General features: G+C 41.7%; 1 protein-coding gene across 2 annotated transcripts; it reads left to right on the top strand.

Annotated features, from left to right (window-relative positions):
* Positions 1 to 878: 878 nt before the first annotated feature.
* Positions 879 to 16,109, top strand: LOC311592536 (membrane-spanning 4-domains subfamily A member 6B-like). 2 transcript variants are annotated; one of them, XM_084773063.1, is made up of 8 exons: positions 880 to 1,036; positions 1,402 to 1,556; positions 2,816 to 2,978; positions 4,256 to 4,390; positions 6,383 to 6,439; positions 9,236 to 9,442; positions 12,433 to 12,534; positions 13,333 to 16,109. In XM_084773063.1, exons 3-8 carry the CDS (start codon positions 2,832 to 2,834, stop codon positions 13,426 to 13,428), a joined length of 744 nt encoding a protein of 247 aa, XP_084629189.1. In that variant the 5' UTR covers positions 880 to 1,036; positions 1,402 to 1,556; positions 2,816 to 2,831; the 3' UTR covers positions 13,429 to 16,109. The 2 variants fall into 2 exon arrangements, with proteins under 2 accessions (XP_084629188.1, XP_084629189.1); XM_084773062.1 differs by lacking the exon at positions 1,402 to 1,556 and having other exon boundaries at positions 879 to 1,036.
* The last annotated feature ends 806 nt before the right edge of the window (positions 16,110 to 16,915 follow it).

Below are 16,915 nucleotides of genomic sequence, written 5' to 3'. Positions count from 1 at the left end.
GTCCTTTCTGGCTGACTCCAAGAAAAGGAGGAAGGAAGTTTCCAGAGTGTGGCTGTTCAGCTGCTGCAGCTGGCTCTAGTTTCCTCTGTGCAATGAATTTTATCTAAGTCAGCTTCTGAACTGTGCCCACCCAAGTGCCTGCACGCCACAGGGACACCTGTCTTCATGACAACATCTTGAGAGCAGGCTTGATGAAGTCATTCATGGTGTGTTGAAACTTCCCTGCTTGCTCCTCTCCTGACCAATGACTTTTCCAGAAGTCTCCAGTGATTGATTCCCTGGGCACCTCTGCTGGTGGAAAAGTCCAGTGCTGTAGAAGTAGATTAGGAGAAGGAAATGATGAAAACTCTAAAGCCAGTAGAAATTAATCAATGAGTCTGCTTGCAGCTTTTTCAGAGCCTGGGGAATTAGGGAAAAAAAAAAACAAATAGCAGCGTACTCAAAATGTTGTAATATGTTCAATTATTACAATTAATTATATATTATGGAATAGTTGCTTAAGGCCTAAGATGATGATTACTATTATTATACTTCATGTATATTTGAAATGTTTTATTCATCATATTACCATTAATGGTAATATCATTAGTAATCAAGATAGTTCATTAAATACTGCTTAGAAGCAAGATGGCCTTCCAATGACACTTTCTCTCATGTTCATGTGTTTCCTCAGCTTGTAGCTGTTCTCTGTTTAACATTAGACCAGTGAGATTCAAGATCGTGGATTTGGGTATAACATGGAGCTGGTGAGTGTCAGGGCTCACCACCCAACACTCTCCCAGTACTGGCTCTATTAATGATTTTTCTGAAGTTACTGGGAGTTTTTGAAATAGGAAGTGCAGCTCTACTCAACACGTCCACAGTTTGGAAGCATCACATCCTGTATGGTAGTGAACACTGAAAGAGGAAGGGCTGGGGACAGAAATTCACAAGTAGGAACCAAGGATCAGACTGCAAAATAACCCAGAGTTAAAGCTCTTGGGGATTCCTGAGAGCTCAGCTGGGAGTGACGGGGTGAGGAGGCTCACAGGCTCAGGTAGGTAACCCTGAAGAGGTTTCCCTCTGTGTGACTCTGTTTTTGAGACAGCGTTAGGGGAAATTGCTGGTGCTCATAAAAGTGATGGAGACACTGGGGCACTTCAGAACTAAATGGGCAAAGGGAGGGGGAATCTGGCTTACCTCTGTATCTTCTGTTGCCACCTGCATGATCTTGGTGGTCATATGACTTGCAGGTGTAGAGCTCATGTATGTGCAGAGGCTCTCAGGCCATTCACTAATTGGACAGCCTAAGGGCTGAGAGTAGCACGGAGAAAAGAGAGCCAAGCAGAGCTCAGAAACCGATACCACAGGAAACCTGGTCCTTCCAACTCACAAGGCTATGAGTCTGACCTTGACCTTCAGGTTACATCTCCAGGACATCTCTCTGCACTGCATTCAGCTGCTTCTCCACACTGAAGAGGCTCAACACAGGCTGCCATTGGCAGGTGGGAAAACAAGGAGAGGAACCAGAGTCCACAACAGCTGGGGTCCAGCACCCAACTGTGTCTAGGCACCAGGTTAATAATGAGAATTTTAACTATTTGTTTAACATTGATTTTATGTCCCTGTACAAAGCATGAAGTACTTCCACATGAACATCAAACCTTTGATTCTGGATTTCTTACTGATAATGATTTTATTAATTGACGTTAGAGGATTGTTTTGAGGATTAAAAACACTACAAGATCACATCTACTAAAATACGATAAAATGTGAAGTGCTAATTCTAAAAATGGTACCATTAGACACACAAAATAGACAAATAGTTCTAAGTATTTTGAGTGGCATATAGCATGAATTGGAAAATATTTAAGGCTGAATTTTAATGTCTCATCTCTAGCAGAGTAATCAGAAGGTGAATGTCACTGAATCTTTTTAAATGCACTTGAACTAGGTAGAACTGAGTAAAGACTGGAGATATATTTTGCAAATTTTGTGTTAATATTTGGGTATGGGCACAGGAACCACTGGGGATTCAGGCTATGCCTTCCTATGATGTATTTATTATCTAAAAATCACTGGGCTGTGCTAGAGGAATCTCTTGTGTGTTGTATGGATGTAGCAGCTGTCAATAAAAATCTGATTGGCAGAGGGACATATAAGTGGAAGGTGGGACTTCCTGAAAGAGAGGGGTCAATTCTGGGAAGGAGAAGAAGGAAGGTCTTTTCACAGGAGACACAGAAGAGAGACAGTTGTGAATATGGGCCTGGGAAGATAGCTGGACACATAAAGAGATGAGGCAAGGTGGAGAGATGAGCTAGTTGAGAGCCTGACCAAATAAGGCCTAAGCCTTGAAAAATAGAAATTAGAAGGTCTTTCTTAGTGTCTTTGTTTTTATAGATACCCTGGGGCTGAGGTCTTTCTTCACCAGGAGACAAAAGACCCAGTCTTCAGCAGGCTGTATTTCACATTATGGGAAAAGACGTCCTGAATAATTTCTTCTGCCAGAGGACAGGTCTGGAAAGTAGAGGCAGACCCCGGGCGTCATGATCTGTTTTGTTTGGTTGTTGATGTTGTTTAAGTTTTGTACTCAGAGTCAGAGCATTTAGTTTCTTATTGAAAATTCCTACGATGTATTCTGATCATGGATTTCCCTTTCTTATCTCATCCTAGATCCTCACTTCCCATTCAACTTCACACACTCTTCCTCTCTCTCCCTCTTCAGAAAACAACTAGACAAATAAAAAACAGAAAAACAAAACAAACAACCAAACAAAAACAAAAACACCTAGTGAGCACAGTTCTCTTTAAGAGCTGACTCCGTTTTCTTTTCCAGCTGTGGGAGCGCCATCATGATTCCACAAGTAGTGGCCAATGAGAATGTGATGGTGATTTCTCCAAATGGGATCAACATTCTTCAAGCCAACAAACCCCAGCCTGCTCCCCAGAGGCAAGATAGCCTGAAGAAACGTCTAAAGGCAGAGGTCAAAGTGTTGGCGGTAAATCCCACTCAGAAATCCGTGGCGTCTGTGGAGGGCAAAGGGAGGAGACTGTGTGTATTAGAACTAGAAATAGATTTAGGGTGTGGGAAACCTTCGGTTTAGACAGAGTGGTTACAGAGTGGTCTGTGGATCCGTGGAAGCCCTTGGCCAGCTGCTTACATCACTAAAACTTGCCACAAAATTGGCAAGTCTTTGCCCTTAATGTCATGTACTTAGAAGGAACAAACTCCCATCATCTCCTTCAATGCATCATTGGGATTTTGTTGTTTAATTCAGTTTTTGTTTTGCCTTTCTGTTTGGAGAGCACTTGCTAGTATTTTCCTTAAGAAAAATAATTTGTAGGTACAATCTAGGTGCTCTCGGAGTGTAGACCAGCCTTCTCCTCACTAGTGAGAAGAGAGGATACAAAAAGACCATTGGTCTGCCTCTGTGTGCTCATCCTGGACTTACTAAATGGACGTGTTTGGTAAAGGAAGGAGATGAGAAGAACACGTGTTTGGTGCTGTGAGGATCAATGGGGCTGCACCTCAGTGTTGTCTGCTCTAACACTATCTTCAAGGGCCTTTGTGTATTTCAGTTTCAGATCTTAATGAAACTGATGCCTTGCGTTGGGCATGCAGCCCTCTGGATTCCTCTTAAGTACACATAGCAGAAGCTTAGAAAATCACTTAATCAAAAAATTACAAGAGCTGTGAGTCCGTGAGGTGAAGGAGGATGTCAGGAAGACAAATTTCCCCTTCAACATAGAGGCGGGGGATGCCCAGAATGGCCACCTGGCCTGAAGGTGCCATGGAGCTGGCCAGATAGCCTGGCTCTGTGTGGTGCTCTGTGAGCTCTGAGTGATGTGGGGAGAGGCTTCCACATTCCAATGGTCATTGTGCGAGGGCCTTCAGATGCCTCTTCTTCCCACAAGAGGGAGCAAGAGACTTGCTAACCATGGACTCACAGCTCAGCACTGGACTAGAGCTGCTAGGAAGGGCCTTGAGTAGCCAAGGGGCTCAGGGACTGTAATGCCTGAAGGTGTCCTGAGGCTTTGGAAGAACCACATACCCTCCAGAATGAATTTTCCTCTCTCACCCCTGAGCTGTGTGTATGTGTGTGTGTCTGTGTGTGTGTGTGTGTGTGTGTGTGTGTGTGTGTGTGTGTGTGTGTGTGTGTGTGTTTTTGCTCACTAGGATATTGTAGAAAGTGACCATGCATGAGCCCTATGGGAGGAGTGGAGAGGTCTCACTGGTCATTGCTGGTTTAATCTCTCATCTCTCTTCTTTCAACAGGCAATCCAGATCATGTGTGCTGTGATGGTGTTGGGTGTGGGCATCATTTTGGCTTCTGTTCCCCATGCAGAATATTTTACCTCAGAGTTCTCAGCCCTGTTAAAATCTGGTTACCCATTTATAGGAGCTTTGTTTGTAAGTAGACTTCTGGGGGAAATAAGATGTAGAGGACAGAGAAGGGAGATGTCACCTGGCTGCATTTCTGTCTCCTGGGCACAAGGGGTTGATGGTAGATCTCGTTCTTCTCTCTGTCATCCACAGAAAGTCTTAGTGTAGGAGGGCCATTCTGAAGATTTTTTTTTCATATAGTTCAAATAAATGTTTCTTGTGCATATGAATTTTCACCTCATCTATTGAGCTATGATGAGTTTAGTAGCCTCTTGAGTTTAGGGGAAAGTCCTGGAAGAGGGATCCAAATGGTCTAGGGCTTTCTGTAGAACGCAATGACGTCCATGAATCACCTGCAGGAAGGAGCATTCGTTCTTAGGATCGGGCTCTGTTGGAGGCACTCAGGGTCATGGACCAGAAATTGCTCTGAAACTCTCCATGTCTGGGGTCAGGAGGTCATGAATGTCCTTTGCTCTGAAGACACTTCTCCACTAGATTGATGTGGTATAGTCTGAGTCTCACTCATAAGTGAGATTTCCTGTCACCTCAGGCCAATACATTGTCTGATTTCACCAGTTTTCTATGAATGTCACTTGTTCCCACTCAAAGACACTGCCTCATACCACTTGTTCTGACTCCAGAGGTAGACTTCCTCATTTGGACCCTTTCAGACTTTGTCCTAAATGATTTGACAGTTTCTGAGTTGTGCTGGCTTGGATTTTTATGAAATATTCCAAAGTTTAAATTTGTCTGATAGTTTGTTAATTGTCGATTGAGTGCAGACCGGTGGTCATTAGGTGACAATGACAGCACTGACTTGCCATACTGCCTGGTTCCCTGAAGGGTGTATACTATAGACACCATTTCACTGTTGACTTAGCCCTGCTCATGGTGCTGATGTGGTGTTTCTAAGCCAGTGCTGTTACTTTCTTTTTCTCTCCTCACCATACTGTGCTCTTTAAACTAAGCAGCCCATGCATTAGAAGAGGCATTCGGTTCTTTTAGTTTTGTGAAGATGCTACATGTGCACCTGTGGGTGTAGCTTAGCAGTAGAACCCATGCACAGAATGCACAGACCTCTAGTTCAATCCTTTACACCACAGAGATCTTTATTTGCATGTAATTACATGCATACGCTACTAAACTTTGCAGAATAGAAAAGACAAAATTACTACCTTAAAAAATGTTTAAAGATAGTTTGCTACTTGATTTCCTTTAATTATTAGATGAATTTTTTTCTGAGTCATGTTAAAGATTACAATGCAACCTTATCTTTTCTTTTGTTCTCATTTATCTTAATCTCGAGGATCAGTTACTGAAATTCCTATACCTTTTCCTCTGTGTTATTTAATATTTTCCCTGATTTCCTTAAAAACAAACTAGCACAAGTCACTCTTAAACTATTTCCAAAATCTGAAAGGCAGAGGTTACTTTTCCAAACTCATTTTAGCACACCAGCATTATCTTCATGTCAAGATCATGCCACACAACCAAACAAGAGCATGACAAGAAATGGAAAGTACAGGCCTATGTCATAAAGGATGTACATGAAAAACTCCTCATGTTGAAAATTGCACATCAAAAAGTTACTTCAACATGTTCAAGTGAGATTTATTGAAAGAAGTTTGCATGGTTTACATATACAAATCAGAGTGCCATAAATTTATTAATGAAAGACGGGACAAAAACCCCATGGCTATTTTCCATTCTCTCCCCTTGTAAAACAATGTCTGAGGCTCTAAAAATAACCTAATTCTAACTTTTCCTTTCCAATTAACAAAAATGTGTTTTTTCTATCTCTTAAAATCTTTATGAATTTTACTGGGATAGATTCCTTCTCTTGTCTACTTTTTCTTGTGTTTTCTGAATAGTACACAGGCAAAGAGACACCTCTGTGAACCTGTGTATGTGTCATTAGTCATTTGTTCCAGGAGAGTCTGTCATACACACCAGAGAGTAAATTGTGGTCACACTGTACACAGAAACCGACCTGACAATGTTTTCTTTTTGTCTGAGCAGTTTATCATCTCTGGAATTCTGTCCATCATCACCGAGACAAAATCAACAAAGGCTTGGGTGAGTACAAGAGCCATAACTCAGCACTGAGGAGCATGACACCCAGAGGGCACACATCAGGGCTAGGCTGTATCTGTGAGCTGATTCTGGGTTGTCCGTATCCCAGTACAGAGCACTTTCTTCCTATCATGGTGACAAAAATCACAGAGTGACTGATGTCTGAGACCAGTGCCTAGGAATCTCATGTAGAAATTCTGATTTCTTATGGTGCCATTGTGTAGGCAACAGGCTGTGATGATTAATCTTGACCATCAACCTGAACGGAGTTAGAAGCTCCTAGGAGATTAATAAAGCATACCTCTGTGGCTGTTCCATTTCCAAAATGGGATGGTCCTATCCCGTAAGGTAAAAGCCAGATGGAATAGAAAGGAAAAATTGAAATGTGCCTAGCACAGACAGACATCCTTTCACTAGGCTTCCTGACCACCATGCCCATGCCTATGACTTTTACTATGACTAAAATCAGTTCTGCTCTGCCACAAGAGTCCCACAATGGTTTTATGAACTTCTGAAACTGAGTCAGATATACTTTTTGTTTAAGTTGTGGATGTGAGAAATTTTGTCATGGTAATAAAAAGGCTAACACAAGCTTTCAAATTTTACTCTGCAGTAGGGAAGCTAATGTGTTATTGTGAAGGAGTTATATTTGTGAATATACTCTATAATCTTACTACTTAATGTCATGGGAGACAATGTCATATAATGCAAAACTTTTAGGGATTTAGTTAGTAAAAGCTGACTGATCGAGTCTCCCAAATATGCAGAGTACTAATTACTTCTCTGTTGCTGTGGTAAAATGTCATGACTAACAGTAACTGAGAAAGAGGTAGTCTCTAAGTAGGGTAAGGCTCATGAAAGATGCTTAACCAATGCTGAAAAATGTTCTTTTATGGAAGCCACAGAAGAATGCCAGGATAAACCTAGTTTGTTCTAGAATTATACATACTATCAGCATCCTGATGGCAACTATTGTTCAAGGCCTCCAGGAGTTTGATTTTAGCCACTATTTGTGGAAAGTAGCACCCAAAAACTTTAACTTCTGAGTGACTTATACAATCTGTCTAAAATATAAGTGGCCTGAAATTAAATCATGCTCCAGTGCAACACAGCTGGATTACAATACCCTGTAAATACCTCCCTGTAACCATAGCTTTCAGACAGGCCTTAGCTGAATTTTCATTGTCTATAAGTTGAAAAAGAAAGAAGTCCACTATTGAAAAAAAAATTTATTTCACTGACACCATCAATGTTGTAGAGATGAGATCCAAAGTGAACATTGGAACTGAGTAATCAAGAACAAGATTCCAAGGGCCTCTCCACTGTGGTCTCAAGTTACCAAAGACTAATCTCATTTCTTTTGTCTCACACTGTTTCCACAAATGACAACATCCTTAGTCACATGTCAAGATTTCTCTCTACCACCAGCCCCACGTGGCCCTAGTTAGTCAATCCTAAGACTTTCCACACTCCAAACGCTACCTGACCCTGGGAACAATGTCCCATACTCACCCTTAGGTGTCTGAGCTTCTAAAAGATGTAGTGTGTAAGGAATAAAGTGTTTCATCTGCCTTTTCTGTGAGGTTGATGCATCCAAGTATGGGGGATGGGAAAAATGTATTATTCTGAGTATATTAGCCAGCGTTAGCTGTGTCCAAATTCAATTCTTGATACAGATCAGCTCGAAAACAGGAATGGTTTATTTGGACTCATGTCTGGAAGTTTAGCCGTATGTGGTTTTGGTGGATCTATTTGTTCCAAGCTTGTGGACAGGTGGTGAGTGTTGTGCTATGAGAGCAAAGACATGTGTCACGTGGCAGCAAAGAAAAGAATAAGATGAAGGTCCCATTTTCTGATATACTCCATTTATGGGATCTTCTATGATAACTAACCTTTGATCAGGAGGCACTTCCTGAAAATTCTGACACCTCATGGTATCATCTACTTAGCGATTAAGTCTTTATTTTATTTTGTTTTATAATGTATTCACATTACATCCAGATCATAATACCCTAACTCTTATCTTCCTGTTCCCACCCTCCATCTTTCTTCTGCCCTATTCTCCTCCCCTAGACCTCTGACAGCTGGAGTCTTCCTCCCCCACCATCTGATTATAGCCTATCAGGTCTCATCTGTATAGCCTGCATCCCCTTTTTCTGTGTTCCCACAGGGCCTCTCTGCCTAGAGGCAGTGATCAAATCTCAGGCACCAGAGTTTGTGTCACAGGCAGTTCCCACTCCCCCTTTTCCCCCCTTTGCCCACGTGGAGAATGAGCTGTCCATTGGCTATATCTGAACAGGGGTTCTGAGTCTCAGGCCACATCCAATCCAAACTATAGCGTTGTGAATGTTGACAGACAGTGAATGCAACAGGTGTCTGCTCCTCCTCCCTTGTTCGCACTGTCTTGAGAATTTTTCAGCTTTACATTATAAGGTTTGATTTAACGTTACAGGTGAAGATTTTGCCAGGGAACTATTTTCTTTCTCACTATTGAAATCCTGTTTATCCATCTAATTGTGACTTAGATTTTGGGTTTCTGTGTTCTTAGACATTCTTTGGGCCCAACACATGTTGTTATGGTTGGGTAACATGATCTACCAAATACCATCTTTGGGATGGAACATGGGAAAATTGGGGATGAAAAAGCAGGGCCTCTGCTCTTTCTAGTGGTCACATTACGAGGTGGGGGAGAACAGAGAAATAAACTGATAATCATTTGGTTGGTACTGAAGACAAACAAAGGGAATTTGTGCTACATTTTGGAAAAGAGGTACAACTGAGGTCTGCTGCTCATTTCAGGTAGACGGCAGCCTGGCTATGAGCATCCTGAGTGTGGCGTTTGCATTCATGGGCATTGTTATCCTCTCTGTGAACCTGACTGGTTTGTATCATGCCGCAGAGCAGTGTGAGCAGAGCAACGAGCCTAGACCGACTGAAATCTTCTACTACTACCGTCACTACAGCATAGACCAGACTTACTGTTCCACCGCCAAGGCTGTTCTGACTGTGCGTATTCCTTCAGGCTGCATTGACCATTTTTAGTTTGGGGAAAGTAGTCCTCTTTTTTTTTTTTTTTAACTGTCTTTTGAAAATCTTTCACCATGTCTGGTTTGAGATCTTAGGGAAGGGTCAAGGCTGAGTAAAGCTAAAGTAAACAATGTTACTGCTTTTAACTTTAAATCATTGTTTAACCCCAAAATGACTGAGTCAAAAGCATTAACATAATTTCCAGAGAGCTGGATATATAGATTGCACATAAATGTTTTTAGAACAAGGAGAATAATTTTTAAGTCTATATTTAAAAGACACCCAGAAGAAACTAAAATTTTCAATTTTGTGTCTTGTGTGTTTGTATATGTGTGTGTGTGTGTGTGTATTATTTTACCAAAGCTATATTAATGGCTTATCCAAATTCTATTGATTGTTAAAATTCTGAACTTTTGAAGTATATAACAGTAGCATAGCAAGGAAAAGAAACCTGAAGCATTTTTCATCTTTTTAATATACCTTAAATCACTTTCTTAGACCTCTACAACTTATATTTCCACACCTTAAGACACTTTCTCAGACATTTATAATGTGCCTTAACACATCTTAAAACACTTTTTAAAAGACATTCAGAACTTTCAGAGACCAGTAGCTGTAAGAAGGCAAGGAGTTTGGAAAAGGGAGGGTTCCAAAGGAGAAGAGCAAGTGTCTCACTAGGTTGATTTGCCCATGTGGTGGAGCACTAAAGGGCGTAGCCGCGAGACAATCACATCATGGGCACCCTAATTGCATAGCAGAGACATGGCCACATGGTGGGTGCCCCAAACGGGCATAGAAAGATGGATGGTTAGATCAGGTGGTGGGAAGAAGCAGCTGAAGAGGCAGACTCCAGAATAAAGGTTGGTGAGTGGCAAAAGCCAGAAGAATAGAGTGATCAACACATACCCCAGGAGAGTCACATCACCCTCTTGGTCAGGAACAGCAGATTTCCTGGAGGAAGGAAGTCATTTATGCCTCTCCCAGGGGGGGAGGAGGAGGCCTAGGGACCAGGGACAATAGCAAAGAGGACAAAGGTACAGAAAGGACAGGTAACCAAAATGGTTGGATCATATAGGAAGGAGCAGCCCAGCCCCTTCACTAAATAGGCCAGGGTAGGAGGTGGGGCATGGAAACCATGATGACCTTGTATTGGGTAGGGAGAACCTGTGGCCAGGTCCACTTTGATATGCTATGTCGCCCATTGGGCCTAGGCCTTGAGATTTAACAAATAAGAACATGGAATTAAAAGGCTAAAATTAAAAGGGGTTACATGGTCATAGCAAAGAGTTGAGGGAAACTTACCAAATAATGTAGGTGGTGAATCCATAAGTATTGTTGTCGTTAGAGTTTCTTAAGAATAGGGAGAAAGTTCCCATTAAAGGCATAAATCATGAGGGCTCAAACCAAGAGCACTGGCCCACAGATTTGTGAATTAAGACAGGAAAACATTCCCCAAAAAAGACTCAGGTGATCTGGACATGCCAACAAGGAACTTGGCACATGTGTCTGGTTGAGGGAGTGAAGTGAGCTGAGCAAAACTCAGCTAAGCACTGCGAAATGGATTGTGGGTAGGGCAGGGGGCTGGGTTGTCAGGGAGTTGGCTCCATCCAGGGTCACAGTAGGTAGCTCAAGGCATGTGTGGAGGCAAGCTCACCGTGTCTTTCATTTCAGTTCAAAGAAGAGATGGTTAAATGAGGCGAAGAGAAATACAGAGAGGTGGGAAGGGTGACTGGCAGTGATGTGAGGGAACTTCATTTTATCGGGAGAAAGTCATTCATTTTGAATAACATGCCTTCAATTAAAACATCCAAGGACATACATTTGGCCCCCCCAATACATGGAGAGAAAGAGCAAAGTAGCAATGATGATCCTGCAGAATATTCATTCAGTTATGACAATAAAAGTAAGATAAGAAGAAAAAAAACACCCTGCTGGAAGCTGGCCAGATAGAGAGTTCTGGTTAACCTCAGGCTTTCTCAGTTCCTTATAGAGATGGGTCCATGGTGCCTTCTTCAGTTAAGAAAGCCACAGTAAGAAAAAGTATGTGTAAGTTAGACACATAACAATGGGAGTAAATTACTACCTGGAACAACCAAGCCTGACTTCAGAAGCCTGAAGAAGCATTGGGGGAGGAATCTGCAAGGACCACAGAGTATGACGGCATCATGGGATGTAGGTTCACAATGCAAGTCAGAGACTGGGCTGAGCTTATTTGCGAAGACTGTGTCTAGGACAGAGGCGTGTCCTGTCTCCTCTCTACGAGTGTGTGCAGGTTAACGAAGAGTTTACAACATGGCATTCATCTTCTTTCCCATCAAGTGGCCTTGATGAGGGACATCTTGGGACAGAAGTCATGGGTGTGCTCTTTACCTTGACCCTGCTTTGGTTTGTGGTACTGCAGACTTTGGAAATTGGGTTGCTTTTCTGCCTTGTACCACCACAAACAGAAACAAACCCCGAGGAAGGAGGTTCTATCATTGCTGACTTTTACAAGGGTCTTGCACAGTCAGAATCTCACTAGCCCTCACCAGTCTCTGCAGAAAATATTACACATGTGTGCTAAGTGAGCAGACATGAGGCAGAGAAGCTGAGACTTGCCGAGCCTCACACTAGGCAGCAGAAGAGAGACAAGAGTAGGGGCTGTTGGCTCTGTCCTGTTGGTCACTTCTCCTCTCTGCTCCCTCATTGAGTGAACAGTGAAGTCAGGGATCCCTGCCCAAGAGGGGTTTGAAGAGGAAGTAGCATGAAACAGCTGTGTTGATATAGTTTGTCTTCTTCACTCTCTTCCTCCAAAGAATGAAGGGACCAGACATCGATTGCACCCCATTTCTAGGTTAGGGAGGATTCATTTGCCTTCTTGACTGTGTTTCTGGTAGTGGAGATGGTTTCATCTGTACAGTCACCTCCCACCCAGGCATGAGGGCTTTGGCTGACTCAGTCACACCCACCTCTCCTCTCCTGAATTTTAGGGAGCCCTTTCACTGATGCTGACCTGCAGTGTGTTGGAGCTTGGGCTGGCTGTGCTCGCTGCCATGCTGTGGTGGAAACAGAGTCACTCTAACTTTGCTCGGGTGAGTATACTAGAGCCCCCCTCAATCTTGCCTGGGGTTTCTTTAGGATGTGTTGATCTATGCTGTCATGAATGGCAGATAGGATGACATCAGTCACCATGACATGAACATCAGGTGATTTGGACAGGGAGGGAGGACAGTAGATAAAGGCATAGAAGGCGATTTTGTAGCTGATGAGGATTATCTGGACATGAAAACAGGTGAATCTAACACATCCCCTGGTTCTTTCCTTCCCTTCTGCAAACAACGGAAGTGAGGCTCTGGGAAGTTTAAGTGTCTCCTGGCATTATGCTGAATTTGCCTGTCTTGGAGCCTGGCTGCCTCCTTTCTAATTAGAAATGCTTTCTCCTAGTCTCTTTAACAGACTTGACTTAATAAAGACCAATTGCACACTTGGATGTATTCCTTCAGCATCTAAGGCTCTGTTCTCCTTCCTTCTGATCTTAAATTTTTTCTTACATCAAATATATTAGGGAAGTAATGTTTAATATGAGCATGTAACTTTTCCCAGCCAGGCATCAGAGTGCATGGCATCAGTAACTGAACCAAAAGTTTTGCTCTAACCACAGCCTCAATTAGCGAGTAAAAGGAAGATGAGATGGCATGTGCATAAATGAATGGCTTGTCGTTCTCGCCTTAGAACTTCTATAGCACTGAATGAAATTCTGTCATTTAAATACATGTGTCTATTGTATCTCCCTACCTTCCAATGTGCACGTGCATACGTATGATTATATGGATCTGTATATATACACATATTTATTTGTAGTCTGAAACCACATATTTTCTTTATTCTAGAACGTGATTTTCCTGTCTCGTAACTCAAATAATGAATCCAATGTGGAGTCAAAGGCACTTTGTAACCCTGCATACGAAGAACGATTGGTTTCTTAAGGAAAAAAAAATCTCAGAAATATACAGCAGAGAGTCATCTTTGTGATAATGCCGAAAATCCAGCCATGACAAAGTAACAATGTTTGTGTCTTATATGTAGGCTCTTTGTACAGTGAATACCAGTAATGAGTTGAATAGATGTGTCCAGTAATATCCTATTGATTTTCATGACCTTAACTTCAGCCAAAGCTCTGTCCTGCAAATAGTGGCCAAAGATTCCCAGATATTTCTCAGCAAACTAGCAGAATGGTTCAGGGAATTGTGGTAGAGCAAAAAGGGCAACATTTGCTTGTCCCTGCAATTAACAGCAACAGTTAACTACTAACCGCCTGTGTGTTCAGAATCCTTTGGTATCAGCGGTCTTTCATCAAATCAATTTTATTCGTTAGTACATAGAAACAAGTGCCCTGCAATGAAGTCCCAAGAAGTATGCATGTTATTTTCAAAATATAGTCTTTTGTGAATATATGCTTTATTTTTGTAAGTGTTTTGTTGTTGTTGTTGTTGTTGTTTTGCCTTTAAGCACAGATCAAGTCCCTTGTGACACATGTACACACAACTTTGATATCCCTTTGTTCTCTATCAACCAATGCCCCCCCCCAAAAAAGCAAGAGAAAAAACAACTAGGTCTCTCTCCTCCTCCTCTTCCTCCTCCTCCTCCTTCTTCCTCTCTCTCTCTCTCTCTCTCTCTCTCTCTCTCTCTCTCTCTCTCTCTCTCTCTCTCTCTCTGTGTGTCTATGTTATGAATCTACATGAATGTTCAAAGTTTAGCAACCATATAGCATACTTATTTGTAGAATTCCCAGAACAACTAAGTGGCATTTCTTCGCTTCTTACAGGAGACTGGAGAGATGTTTCCGCAGTTGAGAGCACTGATGGTCATGTGAGGACTTGAGTTTCATCACCAGCACCCACATGGCAGCTCATAAACATGTGTAACCTGAGTTCCCAGCAGTCTGACACTTTTTTTCTGGCCTTTCTAGGCACTAGACACACATGTAGGGCACACATAGACTTACATCCAGGCAAAATACCCGTACAGCATAAAACATATTTAAAAAGAAATTTATAGTAAGATGCAGAAAGTGGAGAGTGACAATAAAATTAGGATCAAATTCTATACGCCATTAAGGTCTACTTCAGTCCATAATAAAAATACTCACTCTCATTTTCTGCCCAAAGGCATTTGTAGAATAGGAGAGTCTTTCTTTGAGACATGTTTGCAACCCTGGCCTGTCAATCACATGACTCCTACTGCTTAATTAAAGGAAGGCTGGACACCTAGAACTCACAATTGATGTTTTTATTACTGCATCCCCACTAGGCCATCACTGTTGGCATCAAACTTTCTAGACTTCTTATGAATTTCCAACTGTACAGAACCTAAAGGTACTTAAAGTCACATAGTGAACAGCATTGTGCGACCAGTTTATACAATTAAATGAAGTGAGACCTAATAACAGAAGGATGTCAATTATGAAATGCACTCAAGAGTAATTACCATACAGGAATTTAAAATGTGAATGGTCATATAACAAGTGAAGGACTGGGAGCAATAGTCACAAACTTTCCCAGAAAGTGAAACTCAGGCCCAGAGTCTTCACTAGTCAGTTAATTTCATTATTTAAGGAAAATATATCAATCATTTGCAAATGAATCTTATTAAAAATAGAGGAGAATAGGGCATTCCAATCTTATTCCATGAGTTTAGTGTCCTAATATCAAAGGCATAAACCTTAGATGAGATGAGAGTTATGGAAAATTTCACTTCCAGTGCATTTTACATCTGTCTATTCTGCCAGTGCCTCAGTGTTAATCACAACCTGGAAAAAGGACATACAGTTGGGACCTTCTGCCTTCTTACACAGTTTCTTTTCTTTCTTCTTTCTCTCTTTGTTTTGTTGTTGTTGTTGGTGGTGGGTTTTTTGTTTGTTTGTTTGTTTTGTCTTTGGGCTTTTCGGGTTTTGTTTTTGTTTTTGTTTTTGTTTGAGACAGGGTTTCTTTTGTAGTCCTGGCTGTCCTGGACTTGCTTTGTGGACCAGGCTGGCCTCAAGCTCACAGCAATCTGCCTGCCTCTGCCTCCCTGAGTGCTGGGACTGAAGGCAAGAGCCACCACACCTGGCTAGAAATAAGGAATCAGGCAAACTGCCTACCCAGGCATCCCGCAAAGTAGGCCTTAGGGAGCAACCTTTACCTGCTCAAAAATTTGTCTCACATAAGCACTGAGGACTCAGGCGTCACCCCAATCGTTATTTTCCATACACATAAAGCATACCTTCTGCCTTCTCATAGCTAAGTTTACACTGCCATTGGCTGCGTTCCTGTGCCATCAGTAGGCTTTGAACCTCATAGTCTCTCTCTCTCTCTCTCTCTCTCTCTCTCTCTCTCAAGTTAGTACTTCTATAAAGCATTGTTATAATTTTTAAGTTAGTGTTGGGTTTAATAATTTCCACTTATAAATATTCTCATGTTTAAGCCAAGCTATTAATTTTTTAATCTAAATAAAATTTTAAGCATTTTCCTTCAAGTTTTATACTCTGCTTTTTCTGTAAAGTTTCTATAAAGTAATATATTATTTTGATATATTGTTTGTGCTTGTGTTCCAATTTATGTATTTAAAGAGTTTATACAATATTAAATGCCCATGTATTAATCTATGTATCTATAAACTATCTACTCACTATCTGGGCTTTTATTCCAGGATATGTGACTTCAACTCAGGTACTTAAATGAATGCAATACTAGGAATATCAAAAATAGCCTATAGTCTCACCAAGAAGAGACTTGATACCCTATGAGCATATACAGGGGGAGGAAATCTCCCTCAGGAACAGTCATAGGGAGGGGAATAAGGGGAAAATGGGAGGGAGGAAAGAATGGGAGGATACAAGGGATGGGATAACCATTGAGATGTAACAAGAATAAATTAATAAAAAATAAAAAAAGAATGGAAGATAAAAAAAAATAGCCTACAAAATGCTTCCAGTATAAGGAAAAGCAATAGCTTCAGAGTGCTTTGCTTTGTTGAAATTCCTCCACCACTCTCATTTATAATTCCTGCGCTGTATACAACTAAAACAGGTTCACTTACTGCTGACACTATCCTGGCTAAAGAAGCTGCACAGATCCTGCTATTCTGCATAATTGGGAACCATAGCCACTGTATCTGCCCAACCCACCCTCCCACCTGTGAACATTTTTCACTAATATAATTATGGATGGGATGACTACTTGATTTGATGTGCAGGTTTTCCTCCACTTGGATATCTTTTGCTCATTCATCAGGTCTCCTTTCAGGTGCCCCAATCTCCATCAAGCTCCTATTCATTCCGGTGCTGGGGTCACTGGTACCCCTTTGAGCTCTTGGGAGGCTCTGATTTCCCATGCAGAGAACACATTATCCAAGCTTCTAATGACATGCTTCTTTGTTAGCTATCTGAATTTCCCTGGAGCTTATTAAACTCCTTGGGGAAGAGAGTTTATGGAT

This window comes from Acomys minous (genome assembly GCF_964271855.1).
Source record: "Acomys minous genome assembly, chromosome: 2".
In the NCBI taxonomy this organism is placed as follows: domain Eukaryota; kingdom Metazoa; phylum Chordata; class Mammalia; order Rodentia; family Muridae; genus Acomys; species Acomys minous.
Note: the sequence above shows the minus strand (reverse complement) of the source record. Positions and strands in the feature narration are given on the sequence as shown.